Source organism: Centropristis striata, chromosome 6 (genome assembly GCF_030273125.1).
Source record: "Centropristis striata isolate RG_2023a ecotype Rhode Island chromosome 6, C.striata_1.0, whole genome shotgun sequence".
In the NCBI taxonomy this organism is placed as follows: Eukaryota; Metazoa; Chordata; class Actinopteri; order Perciformes; family Serranidae; genus Centropristis; species Centropristis striata.
In genome coordinates, this window is record NC_081522.1 from 25,077,773 (window position 1) to 25,103,285 (window position 25,513).

Sequence of the window (25,513 nt, forward strand, 5' to 3'; positions counted from 1 at the left end):
TATAATTAGTACATTTTTGATCAATATAGACCCTGTTACATAAACTGCATGTCACGACTGACATTTAAGACTCCACAGATAAGATAGATAGCCCATCCTCTCAGTCCTCCCTGCAGATGATTTGGGCGTACAGGTCGTTCTCTTTGAACAGCAGGAAGTCCTTCAGCCTGTTGGGCAGGTGGAGTGACATCAGGCCGCTGCAGCTCAGGTGTTTCCTGATCACCACTCTGCTCAGGTGAGACAGAGAGCGAGGGTTACCTGGAGATCACACAGAGAATAGCAGTTTGGATTAAAATGGCAGGAAACATGTCTTGCACAGTTAGCCTTTTCTGTAATTTTTACAGTTAAATACCAGAAATGCCCAATAACCCTACCAGAAAACACCACTACAGTTAGTTAATGTAATTTGCACAGCATTATTGGTAAAATGCATACATACTAAAACAGTTTCCACGTCTCACATCTCCGAAAACTATAAACGTATATTATAGTGTGGTTCTCATGTGTAATGGCGGCTCTTTAATTAGTTTGAACTCACATGTGGTCCAGAGGATGTGAGGCCACTCCTTGTGTTTCTCCAGGATCTTTGTCAGTTTCCCGCAGAGGGAAACCTGACCGACGTACTCGAGGAGGATCGTCACGATTCGACCCACCAGGTTCACCAGGCAGGAGACGCTGACGAAGTCACAAAACTGGAGGGCAGAACGACATTCATCAGCCTCAGACAGTTCGTTAGATTGTTTAGACTCAACTGTAGAGGAGGTAACACAATATGTCTTTTGATGACTGATAACTGAAATTTAGTTGAGATCTCCAGAAAAACCTAGCAGGCATTCCTTTCAGTTATGATCATTTTCTGTCTATATTCAGAGTAAAAACTCACACATTTTTTGAGAAAAAAAATAGATTTATGAGAAGGTAACCTCACAAATTTACCAGAAAAAAACCTCATACATTTACGAGAAATTAATGTACATATTAAAAAGAAGTCACTCACAAATTTACCAGAAAAAAGCTCAAATGTTTTCTGAGATTATAAAGTTATAAATTTGCACTTTGATCGATCTCATTACATCACAAATAAGGAGTTGCAACACTGAGGACCATGACTACATCAGGTAAGTTTATCTGGTTTGAAATTGTCAATTATCGCTTTTGACCACAGGGTGGCGCCAAACTCAACACAAATTAAAAGTTCCTCATAGCTGCTTTAATAACTCATTGCACTTTCTTTGTAAAGTGTCGTACTTTGAAACAAGAACTCACAGCGATTTTTTCCTCCTGATCTTGTGAGTAACCAGACTCACTCAGGTCGTCCCAGTCCTCGTCATGGTTGCAACAGAAACACTTCTCTGCGTCGTAGCCGTTGTTGAGCAGCAGCCTCATCATCACCTCGTCCTTCAGGCAGTACTGCAGCGCCGTGGGGAACAGCGTGTCGCTCACCGCCGTAAAGTAACAGTTCACGTCCGCTTTGGCCGCCAGCAGCAGCTCCACGATCTTGTAGCGGCCCGACCTGACAGCCACCAGGAGGCAGCGCAGCGGGTCCAGGTCGGGCATGGCTCCAGACTTCAGGAGAAGCTCGGTACAAGTTGCGTCCCCGTTGGAGACAGCAAAGTAGAGCGGGCTTCTCCTCATGTCTCCGTAGTTGTCGGAGATGTGAGGAGATAACAGTGCGTTGACGTCAAAGCCTCTCTGCAGCAGCAGCTCCAGGCAGAGAGTGTGGCCTCCGTCAGCTGCAGAATGGAGCGGGCTGTGGCCCGACAACCGCAGGGCTCGTCTGGTGGTGATCGGGATCAGAATCCTCAAAGCTCTAACGGGAACAAAAGGATAGATAATTAGAAAAGAAGTAAAGTATTAGAAGTCATCCGATACGAAAGCTGGACAGTCCTAGCACAGAATGCAAAGAGACCAATCAGAGAGTTCTTTCGCTCAGATCATGGGGCCAACATTTCTATTTCTTTCTCTTTTTTGTCATTTATTAATGACAATCACATAATTAATGTATTTGCTGCTTTCTTTCTTCCTTTCCTTCCTTCCTTTAATTTTTTATTTTCCTTCCTTTCTTCTTTCCAACATTCCTTTCATCCATTCCTCCTTTTAATCTTTTCTTCCTTCTTTTCTTCCTTCCCTCCATCTTTTCTTCCTTACTCCTTTCCCACTTACTTTCTTGTTTCCATCATTCCTTTTTTAATATTTACTTTGTTCTTTTCTTCTTTCCGACTTTACTTCCTTGTTTCCTTCCTTGTTTCCTTCCTTCCTTCCTTCCTCCCTACCATTTTCCTTCTTATGTTTGTTCTTCCATTTTTTCGTCAATTTCTATTTTATATTTGTGATTCTTGAGATATCCATTTTTTTTATTTTATTTTCCTGGTATGTTTTTTTTATTTTTTTATTTTACTATAATAACTTTCCAAAACTCCAAAAAAACAAACAACACAGAAAACATAATGATGATAATAATAAATAAATAAATAAATGAATGAATGAATAAATTAGTGGGAAAGACGTTTCCATTTCTTGACCAACAAGCCTTGCTGATCACTGTGACGACTCTACAGTCTTAAAACATGTCCCTATTTGTGATTCTTGAGATTTCCATTTTTTTTTTCTTTTCCTGGTATGTTTTTTTTCCCAATTCTTTTTACCATAATAACTTTCCAAAACTCCAAAAAACAAACAACCCAGAAAACATAATAATAATAATAATAATAATAATAATAATAATAATAATAATAATAATTAATAAATACATAAATAAATATAAAGTGGGAAAGTAGTTATGCTTTATTAGGTATAATAAAAAATAACAAAATTACATTTCTATTTCTTGACCAACCAATCAGCTTTGCTGATGACTGTGTCTCCAGTCCTAAACCTACTCACAGGATGTGTCCCTTGTAGGCGGCGTGGTGGACTGGCAGCTGGGAGCTCAGGTTGTGGATGTTGGGGTTTGCTCCGTGCAGCAGCAGGATGTTGATACAGTCTGGATTCCCAGAACCTGCAGCATCGTATAGGACGCTGTCGCCATTCGGCGCCTGATCGTTTACATCAGCACCTTTTTAATGTATGAGCAGAAACAAAATCATTTTTAAGCAGGAACACAGAGGATGGAATGAAAGTGAAAGCAGTCCAGCATTATGTGAGCACCATGTTTGATGAGGAGCTCCATAACTTCAGAGTGTCCGTACTCTGCAGCCGTGCCCAGAGGAGTCACTCCATACTGGTCTGTCTCTGAGACCCGGCCTCCTTCCTGCAGCAGCAGCTCCATGACACGGACACAGCCGACCCTGGAGGCCTCGTGCATGGCCGTCCATTTCTTCAGACACACCTGCTCCACCCGAGCTCCTCCAGCTATCAGCCTGGAAACCGTCGCATGAGATCTGGCTCTGACTGCTGCACAGGAGGAGGATTAACAACGTTTTACAGAGGCTTTCTCTCTACATGTCATGATTCTGTGTTTGAGAGGCAATGTCCCACCTAGAAGCAGAGGGGATTCGTTCTTGCTGTTTGTCGTGTGAGGAGAAGCTCCGTGGTCCAACAGCATCTTCACGTTTTCCACCAAACCAGCTTTCACTGCTAACGTCAGGAAGGTCTCACCCTCCGAAGTCTTTTCCTCCAGAGTCAGACTGAAAGATGCTGGAAAACAGCAAGAGTTTTATGTCATTTCTCTGAATTTACTGAGGGAGATGGTGCACATTCTGATAATATTTTAAACTTTAAAGAACACTTTACACTTTGGGTCCTATGGTGGCCCCAAGAGCTTATAGCATTGCAACAACACAACACAATAAGGAAAAGTGATGCAAAGACCACAACACAATAAGGAAAAGTGATGCAAGACAACAACACAACACAATAAGGAAAAGTGATGCAAAGACAACAACACAACAGAATTGTTTCCAGAGGACACTAAAAAGTGATGCACATGTCTGAACACACTTGTGATATTATCACATTAATTCAAGATTAATTTAAAATTCATTTCACGTTATAACATTATAATGTGAAACTATTACGTTATTTCATAATAATTATATTTTCATGTTATAACGTGATATGAAATGAAACATGTTGTGTTTTGGTCACTTTTTCCTATTGTTTTGTGTTGTGGTCTATTTGCAGCGCTTTGTCTCATTGTGTTGTGTTGTGGTCTTTGCAACGTGTTTCCTAAATGCTGCGCTTATGTGGTCAAATTGATGGAGATGTTTTCTCAGTTTGCTTGTGTTTTGTGTGTTTGGATGTGTTTCCTTACGTTGCAGCTCTGTGAGCTCTCAGGGCCACCGTAGACTCCAAAGTTAAGGCAAAAATACAAAAATAAAAACGAAATTAAATTCGAGAAGAAATGCTAAAAATATCTTATCTAGACATACTAAAATATGTATTCTTGTCTTTTCTTTCACAAATTAGGATTAATTATTTTTTTTTACATAAATTCAATGTAATCCATCATTCACTTGCTTTAATGTTACGATGAGTCACCTGCAGAGATTAACTGAAACATGGAGCCGAGACACTTTTTTGGGTCGAGTTTAAATCTGCATCACCATCAGTTTGTTTTCTTGCACGTCTGTTCTCCCATCACTGTAATGTGAAATTAAAGTGTGGACCTCTTACCCACCGTACAGCACCGTCTCCAGGACCAGGACCAGAGGCTGGACTGCCGCTCTGTGCAGGGGATACCAGCCACACTCGTCCACCTGACTGAAGGCTTCTGGGAAATCACGGAGCTTCTCCAGCACCGACATGTCGCCTGCAGGGGCAGTTAGAGTACAGATTTTCAGTTTCAGCTGTTTCAGGACGTTTTTTGCTCGTCTTACTAGCTAGATGTATGAACAACTCAAAAATGTCTTTTGTGCAGAATAACACAGTTATAATGACATAAAGTTTAATTTCACTTGATGTTTTTTTTTTTTTAATGGAATAAAATGTAATTTATACAAACAACACTTAACCAAGTACCCAAGTATCATGAACAGAGCCAATAATGAATAATAAATAAAAGTGTCATCTGGTTTATTATTTTTGGCTTCAAAAAACTGCAACAGCAATGTGCAGAAATAAATTGTAGTGCAAGAACAACAATAAAGTGCAACAACAAATAAAATCACTTAGAAACATCTATATATCTATATATATCAAATAACATCTTTACTTCTTGAATAAGTCAATCAGCTCTGCTTGACTTTTTCCCCATTGACTAACTGACTGTCTATAGGTATAGTGATAATGGTAACTGTCTATAGGTATAGTGATAATGGTAACTGTCTATAGTTATAGTGATAATGGTAACTGTCTATAGGTATAGTGATAATGGTAACTGTCTATAGGTATAGTGATAATGGTAATTTGGCCAACATGCCTTTTGGGGAATGAAAAGTTCTCGTTAATAGGCAGTGGCCCTCTGATCACCTGCTCAGTCCTGTCTAAATCTGAGAGGAATAATATATATTTTTTTTTAATTGCTCTTGGGGGCCCCCTAGTGGCCACGGGGCCCTAAGCAGTCGCTTAGTTCGCTTATGCCTTGGGCCGACTCTGATCATGAATATTGGGGGAAAAATTGGTCTTCACATATTCTACATATTAAACTATTTGAAGTTTTACAACCTCTCCTCTCCTGTCCTCTCCTCTCTGCTCTGTGTAAACAAGTTTTCAGTGAATATTTGTCATGTCAGCAGAGTCAATTGTAAAATAAACATCTAAATGTGTATTTTGGATATTTTCTTTCACTAGTCTGAAATAAGACATGTTGTAGAAGCAGGATTTTAAAATTGACCAGTGCATGAAAAGTTTTTATTTTTTATTTATATCAACATGTAACATGATTTGTTTTACATGTTGTATATTTACCAAAATGTTCGAAATCACACACTTAAAAGTTACATTTGTTACAGAAATGCCTTTGAGTCAAATGAAAATCAAATAATTTGCTTTTATTTAAGATATCACAAATTGTCAAAAATTGCTCATCCCCTTGGCTGGTGGCTGGTGGCTGGTGATGGTGGCTGGTGGTGGTGGCTGGTGGCTGGTGATGGTGGCTGGTGATGGTGGTGGAGGTGGTGGTGGCTGGTGGCTGGTGGCTGGTGAAGGTGGTGATGGTGGTGGTGGTGGTGGGCTCAGGTTGACTACCAATGAGGACCAAAACAAACAGGAGGAGTCCAGCCCTGTGCAAGACATAAAAAACCTCATGAATAAAGTTCAAATTCACATATATAAAGTGAACTTTTCACCACTGTAGGTCACTACTGGTACTTTTGTAGTCATAGAGAGGGGATTACATACTTAGTGGAGTGAAAGAAAGGCGACTAGCGCTCTCCTCTCGTCGTCCATCCTTCATCCTTCATCTGCTCCGGGGTAAACGCATCGTCTCTGTCGTCAACAAGTCTTGGATGTTGAGTCTCATAGAATAAAAAGAGAAGACAAACAAGATATTTAGCAAACAGTCACTTCACGTCCGTCAGGTACAGCTACCGACGCTGGAAGAAAGAGGGAGAAAGAGTGAGAAAATAAAGAGTCTTTGAATCAGTGGTAAGTGTGATTTACCACTCACTCACCACTGATAATGGGAACATTAACTCCTGACACTTTCAGGAGTTAATGTTCTCATTAAGCATTGACTTACGTTTGTTAGGTGTGACCACCTATACCTAAAAAAAGAAAAAAATATAAAATAAAGTTAGTAAGATGAATAAACCCTCAAGTATTAAATAAGTGCAATTAAAATGTGTTGATGCTGTCGTTAGTTGTCAACTTACCTCTGGTATACGTGTCTGCAGCTGAGATAGTGAGTGTGTTGAGTGGTGAATGAGATGCAACTTGTGAGTGTAAATGCAATCAGTTTCAGTGTCCTATACATTAAGCGTTAAGAGACCTGTTAAAAAAAAAAATATTTTTTTTTTTGATAGGGACAATGCAGTTAACATAGATAACAGGACATGGATCCCATGTGCTGCATAGAGAGATATAGCTTCAGCTAATTCTCAACTCCTGTCCCTAGTTGGGCTTTTACAACTACATGGGTCAATGACGTGATCTAACGCAGTGTCAGTTGGTGTAACCAGTAATTTTTTTCCCATGAAAATCTGATTATATACAGGGAAATAAATGTGAACTAAAATGAGAAAAGAAAACAATCCACGTTTACATTGCAACACAATGGTATATAACACATTTTTACATAATTTGCCAAAACTTTTGCAAAAAATTGGTTGTATTTAGAATATGTTCTGCTCAATATTGAGGAAATGTGTAAATGTAGAAATACTAAAAAAAAAAAATGTCACTTGATGTTTTTAAAATTAAGTGATTATCCACTTAAATACAGTGTAGTTGGATGAAGAATTTAATATTTATGATTTTTTTGTGGTTACACCATTTGACATATTGCCAACCCTTATTTGTCACTGACCCACATACAAAATCACAATACTATAAAAATCCAATACAATTAAACCATTGGGTAACAAGACGCTACCTAATTCAATGCAATACGCTACCTAACTCATTACCAACCCTCCTAGATGTGTGGAGAGTTCACCTAGGTCTGTGTCAACCCTCAAGATTACAAAGGCACAATCCTGCCTCCACATATGTACAAGTGGGCCCTGGTGCAAGACGCTACCGAGGGCTGAGTGAGCCCCGCAAGACGCTAAGGCTTTCCTCAGGATTCTTCTGCCCCGCAAGACGCTAAGGCTTTCCTCAGGATTCTTCTGCCCCGCAAGACGCTAAGGCTTTCAAATCCTGCAGTATACATTACCATTCCCAGTCCCAGTCCCAGTCCCAGTCCCAGTCGCAGTCCCAGTCGCTGTCACCATCCCAGTTGGAGGGGCCCTGGCCTGAAGAAGTGGAGGGTCTGGAGTCCCTGTCCTCTTCTGTGCTCCTGGTTGCAGGAGGCGTGGCTGCTGGTTCCTCAGAGGTAAGCTTCGGTCTCTTGCTACTTACCAGCTCCGTGTCGCTCTCGTCCCTGCTTCTCTTCCTGGAGGAGCCAAGTCCTGAGGTTGGGGGAGCAGAGTCTTCTGAGCGTGGAGCCCACGAAGGACCCGGGACACCAAAAGGAGGGAGCTGCTGGGTGAGAGGGGAGTCTTCACTGGTAGAGTCAGACCAGTCAGACCAGTCAGACCAGTCGGGCCAGTCGGGCCAGTCGGACTCTATTAGTGGACTGTCGTCTGCACTTTCTTCATCAGAGGAGACGGGAGGAAAGGGTCCATCTTCTTCTACCTGTAAGAAACCCTCCTCATACTCACCATCATCCCAGATGATCCCATTGTAGCCTAGTTCTGTGGAAAAAAAAGCAGCAGAAAATGTGAGTTCACATTATAATGATTTCTCTTCACATGAAATAGATTGCATTAAATTTGCAACAAACACAGTAAATATAAAATACAGCAGCATAACTACAACTGCACTACTTGTGTCACAATATGAAATATTGTCATTTTGAGCATGATAATCAACAAATGCTGCATTAATCTGAGACATACAGATAACCATTTACTCTGTTGCACATTTGCAATTTAACTTAATATGTTAATCTTGGAAAAATAAAATAAAAAATCATTTGACATTGCACTTTTATTCAGATATGATAAAAGAGTTTTACTTATATTATAGCTAATAAAAATATCATTCTTGGAAATTAAACATGATTGAAAATATAAATCTGTCTAATGAAGTTTTCTTCAGATTGACAAACAGAGAGGACATAACGACAATAATAATAAACTATTATTACTACTAATCAGTGGTGGAAGTGGAGTAAAAAGTACAATATTTGCCTCAAAATGTAGTGGTGTACTGGAGTTAATTAACTTAGTCACATTACACCACTGCTTCGACTAATAATAATCAGCATTACTAATAATTAGGTGCGCTTGAAAACCACTTCATAAGTGGAGGAGAGGAGACGCACGGCACGCGCTTTTACGCGCGGCTCATTCCACTTTTTTATTAATTTGGGTTCAGATTTCAGGCCTCGGAGCCTTAAGTAGAGAAAAATATCAGCAAGGAAGCAGTGGAGCAACCGGGAAAATGATCAAATCGGGAGAGGGATAGCCTATTCCAACTATCTGAGATGGAGCTCGGGAAAAATTATACGAAACCCATTAATCTATTGGTGTATTTAGAGTAATATCTAACAAGTTAATTTAACATAGGCCTAATACACTTTAAAACTAAAAGGAGCAGCTGTTTCCACATTAATAGGTTCAAGCTTCAACACTGTAAACAAATGAAGTCAGGTGTTGATCCACACAGAAGGACATGACGTGTTTCAGTACAGCTACACGTTGACGTTCTGACCACAGACGTTGACGTTCTGACGTCCTCCTCATAATAATTCCATGGTCTCCATGGGAAACAGATATTAATACATAAACATATATATGGAAATCCCATAAACTTGGTCAGGTCGCCATTTTATCAATATCAAATTAGGTAGTTTTGTTGCCCTCAAAGCAAAACAACAGTGTTTTGAAAACATATTGCTTATTAAATATGCATTCTATACCCCTCCCGGGAAATTTGAGACATTTTTGCTTAAAATCATTAATATTCACAGAGAAATCGTCGAGTGAAAGTCTGGCACCCTTAAATATGTGATAATCATTTTTAAATAATAAAAAATTAAAAATATATAACTTACCATCAGGGTAGATCTGCACGTCGAGCACCATGGTTGAGCTCCTGGATGTTGCACAGCAGTTCAGTGATGCACGAGATTAGTTTTACAACAAATCAGATTCTCTCGAGCGCTTTAAAACGACAAAAGTTTGCCAAAGTTTGTTTTGCAAAAGGTCAATGTTCTCAAGGTCCGGATGCAAAGGGGAGATCAGACTGAGCTGCGGCCCTTTTATACCCGACCTGGATCGGCCAACGTTCTGTCTCCATGGCAGCAATTGATGGACAAGGACGAAGGAGAGAAATTCATTTTTATTTTTCATTAATTATTTTTTAATTTTTAATTTTATTTGCACTTGAATACTTTTTTCAGGGATTTGTTAGACCATTAGTTGTAATTTGACATTCTGAGCTATTACTTACATTGTTAACTTTATACAACCTGAATATGCTCATCAATATCAATCAGGTGACATAAAATAAAAATAAAAAAAAACAAAATAAAAATAAAATTAACAATAAAACGCACAGTTGTGATTCACTGCAGTAAAATTGGGGAGATGTTGGGAAAAATGTTTCCGTTTCACCACATTATCCACTGAGGTTGTTATTACGGTTTTTTGTTTTTTTTTAATAATTGGTTAATAAATTATTTTTATTTTATGTAGGCCTATTGTATAAGTTATAATTTGGATCGTGCATTTTTTATTGGATATTGTTTAATTTTGATGCTTTGGCAATATTAATACCAGAACTTAGTATCCTTATGACTTAAAGCTTGGGGAAAAAATATAAAAAAATAAGTGAAAAATAAACCTCAAGCACTGATTCAGCCAATAACAGGCCTTCAAAGAAGAAATACATATACTCATCAATCCAAAAAATGTTTTAAAAATAAAACAATCACAAAGAAATACAGAGATTATTTTAAGAAAAAATAGATGGTAACTAAAAAAAATTCAGTTTTTCCACATTAACCACTGACATAATGTTTTTTTTAATCAATTAGTTTTATGTTTAGCATAAGGTGTCATGAAAATATATATATATTGAAATAATTTTAATAATGTGTAAACATTAATATTGTTCGTGTAAGCCACATGGTTCCTAAAGCCATTTCTGTAATGTGAAGTGTTTACTATTCCCCACCACAAGGAGGCGCTTTAGCCTCAACTCATGGTCAGGATCATGAGCGCGAGCGCACTTTGACTCGTAGACGTTGACTTGAGAACCTCCCAGTTAGTGAGTAAACTGACGAATATCGGTAAGAAACACGACATGAAGGTCGAAAATTAATGATTAATCACATTGAAGCACTGTCTAATAAGTCTTTTGTTTTTTTAGGAGCAAGAATTGTGCGTTTTGTGGATAAGAGGAGCCGCTTCACTGAGTAGGCCCTCTCAGGAAAACTCCGGTAAGCCTGGTTGCTCCATGCTAAGAGGCGAGGCCTCGTCCGTGATGAGCTGTTGATGTAGCTTGTTGTGTGAAGGTGCCTTTCGTTGAGATACTTCTAATAAACCAATCGGAGCTACAGGAATGTTTTCCAATGTTTGAACCTGTGGCTTGAATTCACCTCCGTACTGTTGGTGTCATTGGGAACCGAGTAAACTGACTTTAAAAAGATCGATGCTAACACTAATCCCGACTGTTGCTACCACTAGGGTAGCTCAGGTATTAGCTGTAATTTATGATGTGAGTGCTAACGGAGTAGCTGCTGAAAGAAATAGAGGAGGCATATGATGCATATTTGTGTTGATATGATGTCAGGTTGTAATAATTGTTTTCTGGTAGCTGAGATATATATATATAAGGTGTTATATTGCCCTGTAATTGTATAAATATTCAAGTTGGTTAAAAAGAGTAATTTAGTACTGATATAAAGATTTAAATAGAGAAATATGCTGCAGTAAAAAACAAAAACAAATGGTGATTAAAAGAGCTGTTCAAATGTAACAAGGCTAATTGTACAGAAGTATTGCAAATAGGAATGTATGAATTAAATATTCCAACCTCACCAGGAGTTTAATGCTCCACTGCTACTCTGCTGACAGCACCACTGATTTCCTTCCTTTTCACTTTTTATGCTGCCAAACAAAACCAGTTTGTTGTGTTGCAGCTGTTGGACGAGAAATTCCTCTTCTTTTGGAATTAAAACTTAGTTTAAAACATTGTTTGCCTCCTTCAACTAAAAAGCTGTGAAAGCGTTTAAGTCTGTGCTCCAAATGTAAAATATTCAGTGAACTTATTTGAGTTCGTAACTATAAGTACTTTTATTTGATAAACCTCAGTCGCTGCGTATTTCTGTAATCTGTCTATTTTGCTCCTGTTGTTTTTGTAATGGTGCACTTTGCTAATAAAGCTGACTTTAGGGGGGGGGGTCCTCTTTTTGGCCATATTGGGATCAATCACACTGTTCTCTTAGTTTAGTTGGGTTTTCTGAAATAACTATTTAGTGACATTGGTAGAGGGAATGCACAGCATTTAGCCAGCAGAGGTTAACAGTCCTCTGATATTCTGGTTAGTGATGTTACAAAAAGGTACCTCAACTTGTTGACCAGCCAGTAAGGCTTTCTGTTAGTTAATCTTCTTTTCTTTCACATCAACTCAGGAGTCAAGACGTCATTGTCTTTACTGATGCATGCAGACTAATCCTCACTGTTTATTAAGACTGTAGCCAGTTTAGATTGTTAACCACACCCAGATTTGATTCTTTACCTTGTTTGATGGCCACTGCGAGCTTCAGAGCTTCACTCCTAAACGTACAAATGGTAAGGGAAGTTATTAAAAACCACAGCAAGTCAAAGTTTATTATATGAAAATTTGTTTTATGTGGCTTTACCTCCCTGATCCTGTTAAATTCTCTCTCTGACACAACTCTTGAATGGTCCTCTGAAAGTCGTAGGCCAGAAGTTCGTCGTCTTCATCGAGGTCATAAGCTGCATCCATCACTTCTGACATGATACAGATACTCAGAAACAATATCACAACTTCACACATCAGTTTATCCATAAGAAATCATTTAAAATCACGCTGAAACTACTCTTCTGTTCCTGACATAACAGAAAGTCTACAATTCTACAATTGTAAATTGTAAAATCTACAATTTTCCACTTCACCATCACCAGCCAAACAAGTTGTTGCTAACATCCATATTCTGTCCATGGGAGTAGACAATGCTTCAAAAATTGAAATTCAGGGGTTTTCCCTGCCATTATACGGCTTAGGCACAGCGCCCAAGCATTTTTGCCTCCCACCTAAGAGAAAAATTAGAGCAGGTGAGCTAAAATAAATAATAGCCGCATTGCGTCCCATTGATCTTTACACGTTGCCGGGTATTTCCAAAAACGGACATTTCATCTTCTCTGTTTAAAAAAAACAAAACCCTGTTTACACCTATCTGTTGTCAGAAAAGTTTTCTTTCACCCGGCGTGTGTATCTTGGTCTGTGTCTGTCTGTGTGGGTGGGTGTGTGTGTGTGTGTGGCGGTGTGCGAGTGGACGGGATGGAGAGAGGCATGTGCACGCGCGCCAGTGCAAGCCACAACATGGACTGAAAACCTTTTAACGGAGTACGTCTGTCATCAGAATACGACCAAGGAAGTCCTGGTGAGTAACATTAGCCAAGCTTAAACTTGAGGCTGGGCAAATAACCGAAAATATACCGAAACCATCGGTTATGGTTATTACTTTATTATTTTCCCCTGCTACCCGTGTCTCTGTAAATGTAATGTGAAATGTTAAAATATAAAAAGGCGTTGCTGCATTAGTAAGTTTCTATCGTATGCTGTTACTTTAGCTAGCATAACTGCGGTCGAGTGAGATAGGGAGTTATGAAGTGAGGGAGCGTGACAGAAAGCATAGATTTGCCCACACACCTCCACCCAACTCTATAACTCCACATTAGACCTCTCCAGTGGTGTAGTCTACGTGATACGCAGGTATACGCCGTATACCCACTGGTAAAGGGGAGTGATTTGCGTCTACCCAGTGGTTTATTCTGCGTGATACGCCCTATATACCGGTACTCACTAGATTAAAAAAAAAAAAAAAAAATGTTTTCATATGTTGGTATATATACGGTGCTTTATTCGTGAACAATCAGGCTACTTTGGGCCGTAGCCAACACCAAAACAAGCATTTCGTCATGAACTGACCAACTTTTAGCTCTCAGGACATCCCCAGTTCCCGCCCACCTCCAAACAACCCGTTGTCACGGGAACCATAGACATATATACATAGACTCCGCATTGAGCAGGTTGGTCTGTTGCTGCAATACGTCAGCGCGTCCGCCATATTGGATGTGGCAGATCTGCCTGTAAACTAATAAATGGAAACGGACTGAACTTCATAAAGCGCCTTTCTACAAAGTGCTTTAAATTAATGCCTCTTATTCACCCATTCACACACACACACACTAATATATCTGGGAAACAAATAGGCACCAAAAACAAAGTATGTAACTTTTAAAGTGATGATTATAAATGTTTACTCCTTATGTTTAGGATATAAGTTAGCACCAAACCAACGTATGTACTTTTCTAATGCTCTGAGTGTTTTCAGCTACTAATGCGTGTAACACTGTTACTGTAATGATAAATATTGAAATTTAACATTTAATCTGTGTCTATAATAACCAGATCCTGAAATGTAGATGTGACATGAGGGTTTTCTGAATAAAGAGCACTAACGTTTACATTTAACTGATTTGATTAATCGTTTTTATATTCACATTGATGAACATATATACAGTATATCTACACAGGGGCATTGATGAGAATACATATCTATACAGCTATACAATTGCAGTCTGTGTGTGTGTGTGTGTGTGTGTGTGTGTGTGTGTGTGCAAGTTACTATTAAGTTATTATTTTTATTTATTTATTATTATTATTATATGTACTGTTGCTGACATTACTATTATTATTATTACTATATACTGTAATATACTACTATTATTATTATACCGGCCTTATTTATTATTACTATTATTATATATTATATATCATACTATTTTATTTATAATTATTTTATTTTTATTTTATATTGTTACTATTATTACATATATTTTATATATTATATTGTACTATTATAATTATATACCGTCTAGTCACTATAGCATTGCTGTCATCATATCATCAGTATAATTATAATTACCATCATCTTGCCAACCTACCAACTGATCTGCTTTTTTAACTTCTTAAGTGTCCTTGTTCTATTCTGTGTTTTTTCTATTGTTGTTTTTATTTATGCTACCTCAGTATTTTATTTTATTCTATTGTATTTTATTGTACTTGAATACCGGACTGCTGTGACAACCGAATTTCCCTTCGGGGATGAATAAAGTAATCTATCTTATTAGTATTATGCGCGGGACTTCATTGTATTAGCCAAAATCAGCAAATTATGTTCATAAAATGATGTTATAATAGCCAGATACAATCAAAAGTATATTTTGATTCTTACCTGTGAAAGGTAAGGCCATGCGATCGGGTTTGTATTGTAAATCTGTTGGTACATTTCCATGCAGCACATGAATGAGGCATCTTCTCGCTGACTCCGCTTCTCCACTTTGCCACATCCAAGATGGCGGCGACATCGACGTACGCTTCAGCACTCAATGCGGAGTCTATGTATATATGTCTATGCACGCAACCGTTCATAGTTCTGTGATTTCCCTGATGTTCATGAACGCGACATACACTTTGCGGCTGAGAAGCCTGTCAGTCATTGTCGTTCCCGTCATAGACATATATACATAGACTCCGCATTGAGTGCTGAAGCGTACGTCGATGTCGCCGCCATCTTGGATGTGGCAAAGTGGAGAAGCGGAGTCAGCGAGAAGATGCCTCATTCATGTGCTGCATGGAAATGTACCAACAGATTTACAATACAAACCCGATCGCATGGCCTTACCTTTCACAGGTAAGAATCAAAATATACTTTTGATTGTATCTGGCTATTATAACATCATTTTATGAACATAATTTGCTGATTTTGGCTAATACAATGAAGTCCCGCGCATAATACTAATAAGATAGATTACTTTATTCATCCCCGAAGGGAAATTCGGTTGTCACAGCAGTCCGGTATTCAAGTACAATAAAATACAATAGAATAAAATAAAATACTGAGGTAGCATAAATAAAAACAACAATAGAAAAAACACAGAATAGAACAAGGACACTTAAGAAGTTAAAAAAGCAGATCAGTTGGTAGGTTGGCAAGATGATGGTAATTATAATTATACTGATGATATGATGACAGCAATGCTATAGTGACTAGACGGTATATAATTATAATAGTACAATATAATATATAAAATATATGTAATAATAGTAACAATATAAAATAAAAATAAAATAATTATAAATAAAATAGTATGATATATAATATATAAATATATAATAATAGTAATAATAAATAAGGCCGGTATAATAATAATAGTAGTATATTACAGTATATAGTAATAATAATAATAGTAATGTCAGCAACAGTACATATAATAATAATAATAATAATAAATAAATAAAAATAATAACTTAATAGTAACTTGCACACACACACACACACACACACACACAGACTGCAATTGTATAGCTGTATAGATATGTATTCTCATCAATGCCCCTGTGTAGATATACTGTATATATGTTCATCAATGTGAATATAAAAACGATTAATCAAATCAGTTAAATGTAAACGTTAGTGCTCTTTATTCAGAAAACCCTCATGTCACATCTACATTTCAGGATCTGGTTATTATAGACACAGATTAAATGTTAAATTTCAATATTTATCATTACAGTAACAGTGTTACACGCATTAGTAGCTGAAAACACTCAGAGCATTAGAAAAGTACATACGTTGGTTTGGTGCTAACTTATATCCTAAACATAAGGAGTAAACATTTATAATCATCACTTTAAAAGTTACATACTTTGTTTTTGGTGCCTATTTGTTTCCCAGATATATTAGTGTGTGTGTGTGTGAATGGGTGAATAAGAGGCATTAATTTAAAGCACTTTGTAGAAAGGCGCTTTATGAAGTTCAGTCCGTTTCCATTTATTAGTTTACAGGCAGATCTGCCACATCCAATATGGCGGACGCGCTGACGTATTGCAGCAACAGACCAACCTGCTCAATGCGGAGTCTATGTATATATGTCTATGGTTGCGTGTCCAACCAATCACAGAGCCAGCTTTCCTAACTGATATGTCCAGTCTCATTGCATCCTTGTGTCTGATGCTGCATCCTAACATGTTGATAACAGACCCAGTCAGTCAGAATGCTCTCAAGATGTATACTGGAGGATATGCACTAGTGAAAGTGATTCAGATGTCTTTTAGTTTTAGCTTTTGATTTCATTGTTGGAAATGGCCATAAATAGTTATTTTGTGTGTCCTTAAATCAGTTTAAAACCACATAGTTAAGATATGGAATTCTTCATTTGAAAATACACCAGCTTTAATTGTTGAGCAATCAAAAAAATCATAAAATGAATTGTTCATGTTTTGATTTACAGAATATGAAAAAGATCACGGCATTCTTTCCGAAGAGACCAACACTGGGTCCACCAGGAAGGTAATTAAGTAGCCCAGTAGTCTACCACATACTACAAATAAATAAATGAGAGGATTTTGTATTTGATCTAAGTTTCTGTATAGACCATAAACTAACTGCTTTCAAAATCAGGTCATCAGAGGGAGAGCAGCATAAAGAGAGAGAGAGGGCGAGCAGCACACAAAGGATGGGGAAGAGAGAAGCGGAAGTCAGCTGGTCATCACAGGGCTAGTGGATTTGACCCTGCATGGATCAAAAGCCATAGCTGGCTTCTGAACACACCGGATGGGATGTTTTTGTGAAAAAGCCCAGCAGAAATTTTAGGCTTGACACAGTGAGCAGTCACAAAAATTCAGAGACACATATCGAAGCCATTAAGAAAGAGGCAACTTTAAGAGCAGGTAAATAATTAGATAATGTTATGGTTGTATTGAAAATAGTTCACTTTTTGTCTGATTACAAATATCAGTGAATATCTGTAATATGTAATAACTGTAGATAATTAATATTAAATCTCCTTTTCCCCCCACACTTTCTCTAAGGTCACAGAGCAGGAGTAGGTTAGCGCCTTAAGGACCAGTACCCTGGCCTTCTCACCATTCACTGTGTGGCCCACCGCCTCAATCTGGCTGTCTCAGATTGTATTAAAGACAAAAAAAGTGTGCCATACTTGATTAAGTACGAGCGAACCATCAACTCGACATTCTGGTTGTACCAAGGGTCAAGCAATAGAGCAGCCAGCTTGAAGGAGATGGAGCGTGTTTTTGAGTTGCCTCAACTAAAACTGCAGGTATTACAATGACCTTGCATTAGGCTGACAAATACTATTATACAATACATTTAATTAACAGTACATGAAAATATGATTACTCTAACTTATTGAATCCTCTCTCTATTAGGGAGGAAACCAAACACGATGGGAGAGTAGCAGGGATGCCACCAATGTCCCGCTGAGAATCATGCCTGCTGTCTTGGTTGACTTGTCAAAGCAAGCAAGATCAGAACCGACTGCAGAGGGCCTGGACCGGTTCTTCAGGCATGAATTCTTTCCACCAACCCTCTGCCTCATGCATGTGGTGCATAATAAACTGCACAGACAGTTTCAGGTGTTCCAGATGAGGAACCTGTTCTTTTCTCGAGTTGAGCAGGAGGTGAGAAAAATGTAAAATCAGTGGAATAAGTTGAGTGGTACAGCAGCACTGTCATATATTACATAAGTAATATTTATAAATATTTTTATTTCAGGTAACAGCACTGATCAGCTCTTTGAGAAATCCTAGGACTCAGGCCCTGGTGAAGGACAAGTGGGAGAGCTGGCTACATGATGAATCCGGCCTGCAGCCTTTACTGGATGAGGTTCCTGCCTATTTTGCAGATGGTGTCTGGGACCGGTTTTCAGCGACTGTATGTTTTGGGTTTCTTTTAAATCTTAAACAGATTGGATAGATTAATGGTGTGGATGACACTGAGCTTATTGTTTCTTTCTTTCTTTTTAGGTCATGATCCCTTTCATTGATATGTTGGTGCAAAATGTGGAGAGTCGCTTTCCTGAAATGGGTATCTTGGGGAACTTCAGTGTGCTTGCGCCAAGGAGAATTCAAGAGGGAATCATGGACACAAAGTTTGGGCAGCAAGAGATGCACTCCCTGGCAAGGCAATTCCCCAGGCTGAAAGAGGAGGACTTGCTGATTGAGTGGGAAGCATTTTAGGAGCAAGCAATGCTCCCGGACCTCAAGGTTTGTCTAAACTTTGTGTGAGAGAGAGGGAATGTTGTTAATTATTTCAAATTTAATTTAATAAGATTTTGTGCACATAGCTATTTTCAATAAAATTCAAAAAATGAAGACGTGTGCACTAGATTTAGCAGACAACCTACTGCCATCTGTAATCCTGATAACACAATACACAAACAACAATATACAATTCATAAACAACCAATGAACTGTTCACTGTCAAGTGCATGGAAATGTTACAGAATGTGTGTTTTTGTTCTTTCTTCAGTCAAAAACTCTGGAAGAGGCCATGAAGTGGCTGATAAGCCCAGATGCCATGGAGCTGTTCCCTCAACTGAGTCTGGCTGCTGCTATAGCACTCATTGCCCCAGTTCAGACTGCAGACGTGGAGAGGCTCTTCTCAGCCCTCAAACTAGTAAGAGATTTTATATGAAAATATCATTATTCAAAGAAGGAAATTACACAAATTAAGATGCTGATTTTTAAGGTTAATCTCATTTTTAGGTGAAGACACCTCTGCGAAACAGGCTGACAGATTGCCATTTAGATGTCTGCTGCCGGGTGGCAATTGATGGCCCTCAGCAGGAACTTCTACAATGGAGAAGTTTGTTCGGCGGTTCTACAGGACCAATTCAGCCAGGAGAATAAAATGTTCAAAAGGGGGCTGTGAATTGTGTAAATAAAATGTAAATTACAATTAAAGCAAATTGAGTCTGTCTTTAAGGTACCTATAGTAATGATATTGGTCAAAATGATGTGAAATTGCACAGTTTTTGGTTTAAAAAAAAAATGTAAGGCCGTGGAACGCGAACCTCGCTGCTTCAGCTGCCCACCCCCAAAAGACCTCTAAAAACCCTGAAATTGTGGTGTTATGTTACAATTTATTTTTAGGGCCCGAGCAGGCAACGACCTGCGAGGTCCCTATTGTATTTCGAATGTTTTTTTTTAAAAATGTTATTTATTTTTTTCTCGTACCCAAATGATTGCATTTTTCATTTTTCATTTCAGCATCAACTGATGCTTCACAAAAGATCTATAGAAGCACTCACCACAGTTTCAAGATGCACAGCTGAGGTTAGCGTCACCATTCACTGTCCGAACAAATTTGAAATATGGTCACAATCTCATCTGTTCCTTAGTTATTAGTTATAGTTATTATGTTGAATATTCACCAAAAAAGTGTTTTTGAAAATATGTCCCAGTGAAGTTAACTTTTTGGATATAAAATGTCATCATATATCCTATGGACATTTGAATGAAATTTTGTCTCTTTGCTATAGCCAAAAACACAGACTCAAAAAAGTCACAATTCTTTTTTTTTTTTTTTAAAACCAACAAATTTGAATCAGCTCATCCTTGGATCTAAGAGGGTGTTTGTGTCAAACACAACAAACATACTGGCCCTCATTTATCAAATGAGCGTAAAAAGTGATCGTAAAGTGGGCGTAAGATCATTTCTACTCAAGGCTCGGCATTTATCAATGTGGATGTGAGCGGAGGGTACGATCAGATCTCAGTCTGCTCTCAGCTCGTGTACGCAAATATGAGTCAGCGTGAAGTCCACACGTCTGAGATGGAGAATTATTATAAGACTATTATATCGATGCCTGGCGCTGATAAAACTCTGCTGTGTTTTGTTTTTAATGGTGACAAACCAAAGTATGTTTAGACTACATAATTGATCATTAAAGATAAATACATGTAAAATTCTTTAAACAGGCCACTAGCTGAGGCAATTAAATGTTGTTGTGATCAATCTATGTGTTATGGCATGTGTTTCTCTTCCTGTGTAGGATTGGCCACAGGTCAAGCCACTCCTCCAGTGTGCAGAGTGTGTCAGTGTCATCAGGAGGAACACCTGAATCCAGTCCCAATTACTGCTGAGGCTAGGCAGACATGTGTTGCATGCTCTGAAAGCAACCTGTACATCCACTCTGAAGCATCATAGAGGCGATGCCGTGAGTTGGATATTGCATTTGACATGTTTATATATAAGCAGTGATTTCATAAATTAATGTATTTGATAAATTAAGGCCCCATTTCCACAAAGGGAAAACAGATATTTCCATGCGGTTTGGCCTCTCATTTACACGAAAACCCCGAATTAGGAAAACTCCAGTTATGTGTTGTCGTGGCAACTGGGAGAAACAGGGTTTTAGGTTCTCACGCTCATTCTATGTGCCGCTGTCTGTCCACGCGAAAGAACCTCACGCCATAGTAGTTGTTTTGAAAGGAACAGGAAGTTGCTTGTGTTATTCGTTGTTGTTGATTCTGAGGAATCTGATTGGCTTGCATGGCTTTATCCTTCTCCCTACACTGCCGCCCATAGGTTTGTCATAGTTATAATGGCGCTCAACGGCATATTTATGCGGCTTGATGTAAATGACAACTTTTTGAAAACGGAGGTGGGGAAATATTTGTTTCTCTAAATACCCTGCTATGTATAAACGTGGCCTAAGTTAAAGGCGTTTTCATTTACAATTATATACAAGCAGACAGCAATGTGTATCATGTTTACAGCTGTAATATTAAGTTAAAATACCATTGTATTGCTTTATTTGCAGTTTTCACCAGCATGTTAACAAAGAAGTGTGACAGTAAATGGACAAACTTACTATGACCCTGTCTTCATTGGCAATGGTTGAACTTGGTGTTTAGTCAGAGTTGCAACACCCTGCACGAGAACACTATAATGGCACTGGGAGACTACTCTCTAAGAATCAACTGGTGTTTAATCACAGAGACACACTCACTCACTCCAATATTTTGTTTTGACTAAGCTGCTATGCTTCAGTTTAAATTAACATGCTTTCTCTTCCTTGGACATATAGTGCTTTCAGCTCTATTTTCAGAACCTTTTGACTCCTGACCTTCTTTCACTGGTGATCCAGGCAGCCCAGCAAGTAAACAAGCTCATTCGTATTATTTTTTATCATTGTGGACAGGAGAACTTCCAAATAACGCTGCAGCTTGATAAACATTAAATCACTCTCACCTGATAAATGTGTCAGTGTTGGAGTCATAGGACGGAGCGGCTGCACAGTGTTTGTTTCATGGCTGAAGTGCCCCCCGGCCCGCCCCCACCGCCACACACACACACACACACACACACTCCGCAAGGCTATTTATAGTTGCACCTGTTCCAATGTATTTACCATGCAGGCCTTTCCACAGCACCTAATGGAGCGTAATGTCACTCTGCGCATTTTCCACAGATAATGACAAACAATAATGAACCGTTCTGTTGTATGCATATTTATTATGTCATTATGATCCAAATGCTGCTGGATGATAGGTGGATGAGAAGCGGCTGAAATAATAGTGAGTCGACTCTTAACCTTTTCTGCATCTGCTGCTGGACTATTGTCACTTCAACTTTAATCTGCACAGCTTTGAACATGCAGTTTTTTGTCTATTTTCTACAAAACACTTATTCTCAATAGCATACTGCATTTTGGCGAAGTGAAATTATTTTCCTGTCCTCCATGCAGTTCCAAATGAAAGACATTTCTACATCTGACATTTGCATTCGTGCAAAAAGTATTCAGATCCCTTACTTAAGTAAGGGTATGTATATATGTGTATATATATATGTATGTATATATGTATATGTATATATATATATATGTATGTATATGTATATATATCATTTAATTAATATTTTACATTTAAATTGTGCCTAAAATGCACACCAAACATTATTATTATTGGTGATCATTCAATATAATTAGCAATATTATTTAAAACAGATCCAGTAAATACTTTTTTAAGGGGGAAATAATCAAAGGTTTTTCTGGGAGACGTGAAATGTACCCGCAATTCTGAAATCACCAATATACATATCATTTTAAAGTTGTACTTAAATAAATGTCCTTATTTACATTCCACCATAGGACATTTGTAATCACAGTGCTGCAAAAAAAGAAACCAAAGTATATTAAATATATAAATATTTTTTTTTATTGGCATGGAATAACATCACAGAACAGGTTATTAAATCTTCAATTGTCTTTCAGAATCATAAATTATTGCAGATGAAGTTAATGCACATTGCACATTTTCATCATGAATACACTGTACTTTTGAGGCAACAACAATAAACAGCAACCTTTGATGCCTCCAACAGGTCAAAAAAGTGGCAATAGGGATTAATGCGTTTCAAAATGGTTATAATGATGGAAGGCACATTTGACTTGTAGTAAATGGACTTAAAAGGTGAAAAAAATATTCTAAACATAATAAAGCTCTTTTTAGAAAATACAATATTGTATTTATCAAAATTACAAACAATAAGAAATAGTTACATCTTTTCCAAACAAGCGCTCAGATTAAGTGTGCTCAGAGTCCTGGCTGTAGAGGTCGAGCTCCTGATACAGGATGAAGCTCTTCAGTCTGGGAGGGAAAATGTCTGAGTTCATAATTTCGGGGTTGTTGAGTCTCTTCAGGGTCAGACGCCTCCTGATCTCCAGTCTGCAGAGATGCCTGAGGGAGCGAGGACTGTCTGGAGAGGGAAAAAGGTTTTATTTTATTAAAACACAACTGAGATGATTAAAAGCAAGACACAGGAGGTAAACAAAATACAGTTTATGTGCAAAAAACCAACACAACTGGAGGCCCATGAGAGCTGCTAGTGCCCCCTTGAGGCTGCAGTATTTATAACAACCCCAATGGGAAAGTGTTGCACAGCAAACATCATTGGTTCTGTTGTCAGAGTCTTACCAATGATGAAGCTAAAAAAAACTGTAAAATATAAAATATTGTCCTGCAGACAGCACAAGAGGAAAGGTCAGGGATTCATTAAAATGTTATCTGCTGGATCTGAAGCTTCTCTCTGCTTCACAGAGATTCATGGTGACTTTCAGCTCATTGTTTATCTCTCAAGCCCAAACTTTTACAGTTCTGGTTCACTGGCTCAGCCTTTATAATGTTTTCAGAGAAAAATGTATTCAGAGAAAAAGCTGAAAGCGAACAAAAAAACCCCACAATGCACTATCTATAGCAGCAAACAAAAGACAGACACATTTTAAAACTAGCTGGGGAACACAGTGAACAGCCAAAGAGACAGATTTTTGCCTCAGGTGGTGAAGACTAAAAACAGAGATAAAAGAGAGTGAATATTGGATTCATCAGGTGGAGACAAGTACAAATAATCCATGTTGCTCTGTAGCTGCTTGTCCTTAGTTTGTATGTATTCACTTAATTTATATTTTGACATTTTATATTAGCATTGCAGTGTGTGTTTATCAATGCTGTCTAACCTGCATAAAGGGATCCTGCAGCTTAATGATGTGGCCGACTGACAAAGCGTGCAGCTTTTAGAACTTGTGCAGCTTGCAGGAGACAACATCATGCTGGTTTATGTGTGCATCTTTATTTAACACCTACAGTAGTTTAATAGTTTACAGAATATTTTCTTTCTTTGTGCAACTGTTGTAAAAGCAAGGAGTGAGTAAACAAATCTTGTTGTTTTTTTTGACAATACTGTGTTAATATTCTCAACATCAGCCATGTAAGTTTTCTATGTATATAATGTATGTATATTTATGTATGAATAGAATTTCTTATTTTCTTTATTTTTATGTCTTTTATATCTTCTTTTTCTACTTCTGCAGAAGATGCTGCGATGACAGTAATAAATCAACTAAATGATGTGTCGATCTCAACAAGGCAAAAACAATTCAGATATTGCAGTACTTGATATCATGATATTCTGCAGTTCCAAAAATCATGCCCTGGTGAAAAGACAAGAAAAATTTACTTAGCAGCAGCCATTCAATAACTAACACTGTGACTCAGCATAACTGAGGTTTAAAACAATTGTTTTGTTTTTTTCTAATATTTCAAAGAAGCGAGCAAGAGTAATTTCTTCAGGTGTTAGTTAATCTCAGGTGAGATAATAAAACCTGACAATAATCGTAAATAAACTCACTGAGGATGTCAGATATTTCGGGCCACTCTCTCTGTTTCTCCAGTAGGAGTCTGAGTTTTGAGCAGATGTGGACGTGGTTGACGTAGTCCAGCAGGATCCGGACCACGCTGCCGGAAAGATGCATGACGCAGCAAAGACTCATGAACTCACAGAACTGGAGAGAGGACGAACATTCACAAGGTTATTTATGTTTTCTTTTAAAACACATTATGACAGACATTTAATTCTTAAGTGGACAGTTTGATTTCACCGAAGTGTGATTGACTTGGAGTTACATTGTGTTGTTTAAGTGTTCCCTTTATTTTTTTGAGCAGTGTATTATTAGATTATAATTATTATTAGCAGTCGTCCAGGTAGGGCTCATTTTAACTACTTAATACACTTTTATGTGGTTTCATTTATAAACATGATCAGCCAACAATCATTTTAAATTAATATAATTTTTCATGTTAAATATTGTCTTGAAAATTAACTAAAGCTGGCAGCTAAATGTAGTGGAGTGAAAAGTAAAATATGAAGTAGAAGTATAAAGTTACATATTTATGACCTCAAAGTTGTACTTGAGTAAATGTACTTAGTTACATTCCACCACTGGACATTTGTAATCACAGTGCTGCGAAAAAAGAAGAAAAAAGCAAAGAATATTAAATATATAAATACTTTTATTTCAGAATCATAAAT

At 37.9% G+C, this 25,513-nt stretch overlaps 3 protein-coding genes and 2 long non-coding RNA genes across 6 annotated transcripts in view; 3 read left to right on the forward strand and 2 right to left on the reverse strand.

Annotated features, from left to right (window-relative positions):
• On the reverse strand, positions 1–21,966 carry LOC131973148 (ankyrin repeat and SOCS box protein 15-like). The gene is made up of 10 exons (XM_059335025.1): positions 21,899–21,966; positions 12,452–12,563; positions 12,328–12,365; positions 4,619–4,750; positions 3,478–3,636; positions 3,148–3,393; positions 2,884–3,055; positions 1,267–1,810; positions 539–692; positions 1–258 (listed from the first exon to the last, which is right to left on the reverse strand). Exons 1-10 carry the CDS (start codon positions 21,924–21,926, stop codon positions 101–103), a joined length of 1,743 nt encoding a protein of 580 aa, XP_059191008.1. The 5' UTR covers positions 21,927–21,966; the 3' UTR covers positions 1–100.
• The window catches only part of LOC131973150 (uncharacterized), an 18,363-nt gene continuing 3,639 nt past the window's right edge, over positions 10,790–25,513 (forward strand). The window contains exons 1-4 of the long non-coding RNA XR_009394541.1: positions 10,790–10,876; positions 10,957–11,026; positions 20,697–20,861; positions 24,516–25,012. This is a non-coding gene — a long non-coding RNA (uncharacterized LOC131973150). The remainder of the gene's footprint in view (positions 10,877–10,956; positions 11,027–20,696; positions 20,862–24,515; positions 25,013–25,513) is intronic.
• Positions 13,141–17,550, forward strand: LOC131973152 (uncharacterized). Its single transcript, XR_009394542.1, has 3 exons — positions 13,141–13,216; positions 17,133–17,191; positions 17,303–17,550. It is a non-coding gene; the product is annotated as an uncharacterized LOC131973152 (long non-coding RNA).
• Positions 17,550–19,596, forward strand: LOC131973147 (uncharacterized). Of its 2 annotated transcripts, XM_059335024.1 has the most exons (7): positions 17,550–17,571; positions 17,713–17,960; positions 18,070–18,321; positions 18,416–18,574; positions 18,667–18,906; positions 19,172–19,318; positions 19,408–19,596. In XM_059335024.1, the coding sequence occupies exons 2-5, from the start codon at positions 17,922–17,924 to the stop codon at positions 18,877–18,879; spliced, it is 663 nt and encodes a 220-aa protein (XP_059191007.1). In that variant the 5' UTR covers positions 17,550–17,571; positions 17,713–17,921; the 3' UTR covers positions 18,880–18,906; positions 19,172–19,318; positions 19,408–19,596. The 2 variants fall into 2 exon arrangements, with proteins under 2 accessions (XP_059191007.1, XP_059191006.1); XM_059335023.1 differs by lacking the exon at positions 17,550–17,571 and having other exon boundaries at positions 17,611–17,960.
• Positions 22,858–25,513, reverse strand: part of LOC131973149 (ankyrin repeat and SOCS box protein 15-like) — a 14,891-nt gene continuing 12,235 nt past the window's right edge. Inside the window, exons 8-9 of the mRNA XM_059335026.1 lie at positions 24,833–24,986; positions 22,858–23,404 (exon numbers count right to left, since the gene is read on the reverse strand). Coding sequence (XP_059191009.1) covers positions 23,232–23,404; positions 24,833–24,986 — 327 coding nt within the window. The 3' untranslated portion in view covers positions 22,858–23,231. The remainder of the gene's footprint in view (positions 23,405–24,832; positions 24,987–25,513) is intronic.

Excerpts from the sequence above, each read along its gene's own strand:
- LOC131973148 (XM_059335025.1), bottom strand. The coding sequence starts at position 21,926 with ATGACTCCAACACTGACACATTTATCAG. Across the intron at positions 4,751-12,327 it reads CGCAGTGGCCATCAAACAAG|GCGACATGTCGGTGCTGGAG; the intron begins GTAAAGAATCAA and ends CTGCCCCTGCAG. Across the intron at positions 3,056-3,147 it reads GGAGCTCCTCATCAAACATG|GTGCTGATGTAAACGATCAG; the intron begins GTGCTCACATAA and ends TACATTAAAAAG.
- LOC131973147 (XM_059335024.1), top strand. The coding sequence starts at position 17,922 with ATGGAGCGTGTTTTTGAGTTGCCTCAACTAAAACTGCAG. Across the intron at positions 17,961-18,069 it reads TGCCTCAACTAAAACTGCAG|GGAGGAAACCAAACACGATG; the intron begins GTATTACAATGA and ends TCTCTCTATTAG. Across the intron at positions 18,575-18,666 it reads GGGACCGGTTTTCAGCGACT|GTCATGATCCCTTTCATTGA; the intron begins GTATGTTTTGGG and ends CTTTCTTTTTAG.